The sequence below is a fragment of the Salvelinus sp. IW2-2015 genome, linkage group LG13 (assembly GCF_002910315.2).
Source record: "Salvelinus sp. IW2-2015 linkage group LG13, ASM291031v2, whole genome shotgun sequence".
Lineage (NCBI taxonomy): Eukaryota > Metazoa > Chordata > Actinopteri > Salmoniformes > Salmonidae > Salvelinus > Salvelinus sp. IW2-2015.
Window position 1 is genome coordinate 45,775,240 of NC_036853.1, and position 7,943 is coordinate 45,783,182.

At 47.6% G+C, this 7,943-nt stretch overlaps 1 protein-coding gene across 1 annotated transcript in view; it reads left to right on the forward strand.

The window, feature by feature from the left end:
• LOC111971278 (protocadherin Fat 1-like) overlaps positions 1-7,943 on the forward strand; it is a 98,244-nt gene that overhangs the window by 62,402 nt on the left and 27,899 nt on the right. The window contains 4 exon segments of the mRNA XM_070446014.1: positions 442-638; positions 1,100-1,253; positions 3,661-3,894; positions 6,294-6,398. Coding sequence (XP_070302115.1) covers positions 442-638; positions 1,100-1,253; positions 3,661-3,894; positions 6,294-6,398 — 690 coding nt within the window.

Consider the following 7,943-nt stretch of genomic DNA (forward strand, 5'->3'; position numbering starts at 1 on the left):
GCTACCTGAGGTAGATTTGCTCAGGCACTATAAAGATCCCGGGGGTTGAGCACGACTGGACAGCTTTTGAAATAGGATGTGATAACTGGTAGACATGGATGCAGTTCCTCTTTGACCTTCGTTACCACTCACAGGACAAGATCTTCTCCGATTCCAAGACTAACCCTGATAGAAAACGCTTGGATGCATCTAATTTGTATATATTTCCGTCATTCATGTATGATTCAGTACAGTCCACAAACAGACAAACACACACACTCTTGAGATGCACACACACACACACACACACACACGCACAAACAAAACCACTAGCCCTCTCGAAAGCAGAGGCAGGGTCCGTATTGTGGTGCATTGTTCATTAGTTTGAATGCCTCTCTCCCCATTGACTCCCCAATGACTCGCTCCTCATTGACTCTCCCCAATGACTCTCTCCCCATACAGGAGGCGACCCTCTAGGACAGTTTGCGATCGAGCACCTCCAGAACGAGTGGAAAGTGTCTGTCAGGAAGCCACTGGACCGCGAGGAGCGCGACAACTACCTCCTAAATATCACCGCCACCGACGGCACCTTTGCCGCCAAGGCCGTGGTCGAGGTCAAAGTCCTGGACGCCAACGACAACAGCCCCGTTTGCGAGAAGGTAAAGAGAGAAGGCGGGCCGTGTTATCTGCGTATGGGGGTGCACGCTATGCATGACAAGTACCTGGGAGAAAGGAGGGAGGGAGCGATGGAGGGAGGGAGGAAAATAAGAGGTTTGGAAAGGTTCCTCTTCGAAGAAAGCAACAGGAAATTAAGGGGTAATTTTCTTACATCAAGGGCTTTTTTTTAAGCAGATAATGTATTTCCATTGCTGATTGTAAGTCCATACAATGATGGTGCTGCTGTCGATGTAAATGTATTTTCATTCTACACCTCTCCATTTCCTCCCTTCTTGTTCATATACCTTATTGAATTCTGCCTTTTCTGGCATATTCTACCTTTACTTCTCTCTGGTCGCCCCTACCATCAATCTTTTCTCCCCCTCTTCTTCCCTCTTCCCTCCCACACATTCTCTTGTCCTCACTTTCTCTCTCTCCCCTCTCCGTCTCTCCGCTCCCCCAGTCCCTCTACACAGAGAGGGTCCCCGAGGACTTCCCAGCCGGCAGGCTCATCCTGCAGGTCTCGGCCACGGACGCAGACATCCGCTCCAATGCCCACATCACATACGAGCTCCAGGGACCGGGAGCCGAGCTTTTCACCATCGACCCCGACACAGGTGTCTGTCTGTTTTTCTGTCTGTCTGTGTTACACCTCAACACACTCGATGTGTTGACTAGTCTGCCCACGCTACCATACAGATAATCAAAAATCAAATAACCACAGGTCCATGTCTGCCGCAATGTAGAGTCGATTCAAGTCATTTCAAATGGCTGCGCTGCACTCGCATTCATCGAGTTTGTATTCACGGCATGTCAGAGGTTATTATGACTATCAAATATCCATGGGTGTGTGACGGCAGCATGACGTGCGACACTAACCCACACATACACACCGCACACAAACACGCGCGCACACACACACACACACCACCACACACACACACACAGCACACGCACACCACACACACACACACACACACACACACACACACCAGTTTTACAATGCCATGGTTTGATGTGTGACCCTAACAACACTACCCTTCACGGACCCTGTCTTTTGCCTCCCTCTGTATCGTCACAGACAGACACGGTAATAACCCCCTCAGTGTGGACGCCAGTCATGCACACTTTCTGATCGAATTCTAATCCATCCACCCCAGCGCGCGCGTGTGTGTGTGTCCCTAGTGGCAAGGTGGATTTTGTTTACGTCTCATCCTTTAGATGGTTATTTTTAATGTATTTTGCCCCAGAACATTTCCCCGGAGGGGTTAGCGAGCCATGGCGCTAAGAACCCACGTTTCATCTAACATACAATCGACATTGTTCTCGCCTGACGTTTTCGAGTCTCCTCTGCAGAAAGCGGAGACAAAATGCAACGACTTGAGTCCGACCTTAGATAACGCAATGCCAGTTAGCTCCCATTAACTCCCACGCTAAAAAAGAAACGCTACATTGGTTTATTTCTGAAGGGAGAGAGAGGGTTGGTGAAGAAACAAGACTGCAGCAGTGTAGAGTAGGCTAGAGACATGCTTTTACAACAAAACAACAGTCCCTTTATTGTGGTTCAAGTTCAGACGTACTTTGATACCTCCATGTGAGCCGGCGAAGAGGGAGAGAAGAAGAGCGGGAAAATCYGGCCAGTTCTTTTGGTGTGGCACCAAATTGAAGGAGAAGGAGAGCTAATGTTGCAGAGTGGATAAAGTCAGGGGTATCGCGCGGGAGGAGGGGGGGTCCTGTTTTTTATGCCGAGAAGGAGGATGGTTGCACGCGAGGAACGCTAAGAGGCTTCGTCGGTATTGACAGTTTGTGTGTGTCCAGCGAGGCCCCGGTAATGTTGACGTGCGGCATATCCCAGGACACCTCCTGGCTGCTCTCAACTGCCAAGTACTCCTGTCCTCCTGCGTTTTCCCTCGCCCCCCCCTCTTCCTCTCCGTCAATTATTTATGTATTTCTCTCCATCCTCTTCTGAAAACCATTAGTTGTTTGGATGTGGGTCGGCTGCTTGGATCAGGGGAAGGGGTTTGTGGCATGCGAGAGGATATGAGTTCTCATTACACACACAGGCCCGAATGCAGACACACACACACACACACACACACACACACACACACACAACACACACACCACACACACACACACACACACACACCACACACACACACACACACCACCACACACACGTCTGCCTCAGTGATCTGTGCGAAGCGTGTTACTTTTGAACGCACTGAAGCGGCTAATGCCAACTTAAAAATAGAGGTGTGGCGAGATGAGCATGACAAGTTTGTAAGGTTTTCGGAAACTAAATGTTCAGGTAAAGTTTCCCCTAGTTACGGATCAGCATGCCCAACCTTAACCCTAACCTTTATTTTGGTGATTGTTAACAAGCTGGACAGAGTGAATTATCTTAAGAGGCTTCATGCACGTAGGTCCATTGTCGTTTGTACACGGTATCGATTCGGTTTCAGTCATTTTTTGGTTACTCAAACCAGCCGTGAGCCGCATTAAATCGGCTTATGTTTGACAGCCCTGCTCTAGGTCAGTCCACACCGAACTAAACGGCTCAGAGAACATTTAGCTTCACTTGCGTTTTATGTTGATGCTTTCTTGAAAGGGCGTGGGGTAGGTGGACGATGCAGTTCTAACACTATCTGTCCTTGTCAAACTTGACCTTTCTTAAAGAGTGCATCCCGAAAGCGCCATATCGTGGAAAAGTGTGTGTGGATTTCAATCACTTTTAATAAGCGGTCTGTGGTGTGTGTGTGTGTGTGTGTGTGTGTGTGTGTGTGTGTGTGTGTGTGTGTGTGTGTGTGTGTGTGTGTGTGTGTGTGTGTGTGTGTGTGTGTTTTCTGTGTGTGTGTGTGTGTGTGTGTGTGTGTCTGTGTGGTCTTGGTTTGTGGGGTTGTGTGTGTGTGTGTGTGTGTGTGTGTGTGGCTGTGTGTGTTTGGCTGTGTGTGTGTGTGTGATTCACATGCTTGTGTGTGTGATTGATTGACATGTGCCTTTCTTCGTCTTCCGTTTTCCCAGGTGAACTGAAGACCCAGCAGCCCCTGGACCGCGAGGAACAGGAGGAGTACCGCCTGACGGTGCGGGCACTAGACGGCGGCGGGCGCTACTGCGAGGCGGCCGTGCACCTGACCGTGGAGGACATGAACGACAACGCGCCACAGTTCACCTCCGACCCGTACGCCATCACCGTCTTCGAGAACACGGAGGTCGGCACATTCGTGGCGCGGCTGCTCGCCACCGACCTCGACACCGGTACGTTTGTTTGTTTATTTTACAAAATGAGTTGATCTGTTAGTTTTATTGTTCTTTATTTGACCAGTCTCCCACCAGGCAATGCTAAGCTCTCTGATCTAGTACTGTACACCTGGTGCTCTCCACCTTGTGCACACGCGCAGTATGTTGCGTCTTACTACTCACTCTGCCCATGTCTGATGGCCACTGTGGAGCTCGACGTTATCCGTCAGTGAACTTAATGGAATTTGAACCGCGTCATCTTTGTTTGTGAACAGGCGAGTCACTTAATAAATCATCTTTCTGCTGAGAAAATAGAGGTATAATTGTTTGAGAAATAAAGGCGCGTTGCTTTTCCGCTACAACGCTGACTCCACATTACCACAGTAATCCCCGCTCCGTTTTACACCAGACTCTTTTGGCGCAAAGCGATGATGTTTCAAGGATGAAATTCGATTCTCCTCGAGCACTCGATTCTGAACAGGCCTAATGGCCATTTTCTATTTGCCATTTGCCGGTGGGTCAGTCACAACACATGCATTCTCTTTAAGTCTTCTATGACTTTTGTGTTTTTGTGTTTGTCGTCCTGTGCGGTTCTGTTGGTAGAGAATGGCGCTTATGGAGGCCACCCATATGAAAAATATATGCATGCACTGCTGTTAGTTGCTTTGGATAAAAGCGTCTGCTACGTGGCATATGTTTGCTTCACGTTTCAGGAAACCCACCTTTGAGGGAAAACTCCCTCAAATGGAGGACAGTTGAAAGCGTTAGTGTGGCGGCCATATTTAAACTCAAGAGCTCTGATATTAGCAAGCCACTTTTAGAGGCACTGCCAATTTGACTTCTTTGACTGGCGTTTGGTAATGACTCCTCTTACAGGGCAAGGCGTTCTAGACTAGGGGAGCGTGTCAACGTGTTCACAAAGCCTAGGTACGGCTGAAGAGAAGCTCTCTCTCTCTCTCTCTCTCTCCCTTTCTCACCCCGTCCTCCCTCTAAGTCCTTCTGGTAAACTGACAGTTTGACAGATTGAATGGGATGTAAGAACTGGGTCGCTCGTTCGCTCGCTCAGAAAGTCGAAGCGCAAAAGGGGGGCTTGCTTTTTCGACAGCTCTTCCCCCAGGGTTGGCGCACTAGCACGGAATTCCTAAAGTCTGCCCTACCTCCGTGCGAACTTAAAGGATATCTGAAAAGAGGAGAGGAGAAATTAGGTTCTCCCCCCCCCTCCCTCAATTTTAGCCGGAGGCGCATTTTGGATCATTTGGAGCTGGAGGGAGAGAGGGAGAGAGACCAAATATAGACTGCATGCAGAATACTGCAAAAATATCCTCTGTGTACAACCTAAAACACCAGATAATGCGTGCAGAGCAGAATTAGGCCGATACCCGCTAATTATCAACATCTAGAAAAGGGCCATTAAATTCTACAACCACCTAAAAGGAAGCGATTCCCAAACCTTCCATAACAAAGCCATCACCTACAGAGAGATGAACCTGGAGAAGAGGCCCCTAAGCAAGCTGGTCCTGGGGCTCTGTTCACAAACAGACCCGACAGAGCCCCAGGAGAGCAACACAATTAGACCCAACTGAATCATGAGAAAACAAAAACAATTACTTGACACATTGGAAAGAATTAACGAAAAAACTGAGCAAACTAGCATGCTATTTGGCCCTAAACAGAGAGTGCACAGTGGCAGAATACCTGACCACTGTGACTGACCCAAACTTAAGGAAAGCTTTGACTATGTATAGACTCAGTGAGTATAGCCTTGCTATTTTGAGAGGCCGCCGTAGGCAGACCTGGCTCTTAAGAGAAGACAGACTATGTGCACACTTCCCACAAAATGAGGTGTAAACTGAGCGGCACTTCCTAACCTCCTGCCAAATGTATGACCATATTAGAGACACATAATTCCCTCAGATTACACAGACCCACAAAGAATTCGAAAACAAATTTTGATAAACTCCCATATCTATTGGGTGAAATACCACAGTGTGCAATCACAGCAGCAAGTCGTGACCAGTAATGGGCAAGCAGTAAAGAACAAACCCCATTGTAAATACAACCCATATTTATGTTTATTTATTTTCCATTTTGTACTTTATTTGCACATCGCAACACTGTATATAGACAAAGGTCTTTATTCTTTTGGAACTGTAATGTTTACTGTTAATTAATTTAAAAAATCTATTATTTATTGTTTATTTCACTTTTGTTTATTATCAATTTCACTTGCTTTGGCAATGTTACCATATGTTTCCCATGCCAATAAAGCCCTTTTGAAATGAGAGAAAGAGAAAGAGAGAGATTTGCACTCCTTTCACACGTGTTGGTATCACATACACAGATCTGTAGTTGTAGTTTGTATCTTTATTGCCAGCCTTGTAAAAGGTGCATTGGCTGACGTATGCCCGTGTTGCCAGGAGAGCTGAAGAGCCCCACACACACTGCCCTGCAGAGAAATAACAAAGTCGATGCCGTCGATGACGACTCTGACGAGACAAGATACCCGTTTTGCCACAGTCCAGGTCACACAGTCCTCTCTCACTCAGCCAGCTGCCATTGGACTGATTCATCAGTATGCATAACTCCACTGTCTGGTGTGTGCGTGTGCACGTGCGTGCGTGTCAGACCTCCATTGTCAGATAGATAGAGGAATCATTCACTATTCGGGGGGGGGGGGGGTGGGACATCATCAACATTTGAGACTCGAGTATCTCTTTGCTTCAAATGTTGACACATTTCGAGGACGGCCAGTTCCCTGCACCAGTTGTGCTATCTAGACCGGCTCGTTTGGGTTGAAGATGTTTGCCACTTTGAAACTTACTCGCGTCATTGCCCCTGCTGTGTGCCCACTGCCATGGCGTCGTTTCTCAAAGTGGTCTGGGGGAAAGAACCAGACAAACCAGGAAGCTGGTTGGTGACCATAATTGGCGTTAAAGGGAGAAGTTATGCTGAAACATTCCTTTCTCTGTTTCTTCTATATCTCTATCTCTTTCCTCTATCCCCCTATCTCTCTCTTCCCATCTCTTTCTTCTCTATCCCCCTATCTCTTTCCTCTCTATCCCCCTATCTCTCTTCCCATCTCTTTCCTCTCTATCCCCCTATCTCTTCCCATCTCTCCCCAGTTGCTATTTTCTTAAAGTGGTTTCTTTTCGGGTCTATTCCTTGTCTGTGCTGTCCCTCGTTCGATTGGGTAAACAGCGTCCATGCGGCTCATACTAGACGTAAACAAGCTTTCTTGCCACTTTGGGTCGAGGTCTTTCCTACCTCCGTCGATAAAGGCTCAACGAATGCTGTCGTCAGAAGGCGCAGTTCAATCAAACGCACGGTGCAGAATGTGGAGTTAGTCAGTTAGCATGTGAACAATTTAGTTGGCCTGTGGTGAAGTAAAATGGCAGACTGGTTTTAGATGACCAGATAGCGATGCTAAGATGAAAGTAGTAGCGTCGTTTTTAATAGCAGTTTTAGAAGGTACAGCATAAACATTGCAAAATCAGGTCTGGTTGAACCGGACCCAGAGTCTTGGAGGACACCTCCAGAAGACTGGATGTGAAGTGTCCTCGTCTGGTGACGTGAGTCCAGATTGCTTAACGATTTGGCGCGATCCACTTCAACGTCATCAAGCAATTTCCGTCGGCCGAGTAATTTGGTCTGTTAAAAGCGCGGGTGACTGGGACCAACAGGTGGCAGTAAACCGGGCTCCCGCAGACAAAAACTGCATCCTAAACGGCATCATGTTCCCTTTGTAGTGCACTACTTTTGACCCATAGGGCCCTGGTCCAAAGTAGTGCACTGTCGAAYAGAGTGCCATTTGGGACGCAAGCCGAGTCTCTTTAGTCGTAATGAGATGCTCAGAGGAGGGGAATATGTGTGTGTGTGTGAGAGAGAGATGTGGGCCACCTGCAAAAAAAGGCATTATGGTTATTGTCCACATCCGTCTCTGTCTCGTTTTTGGACCGCCCTGTCGGGAGGCGGCAAGGTGTTATTACAAGGTGTTATTACAAGGTGTTATTACAAGGTGTTATTACAAGGTGTTATTACAAGGTGTTATTACAAGGTGTTATTACAAG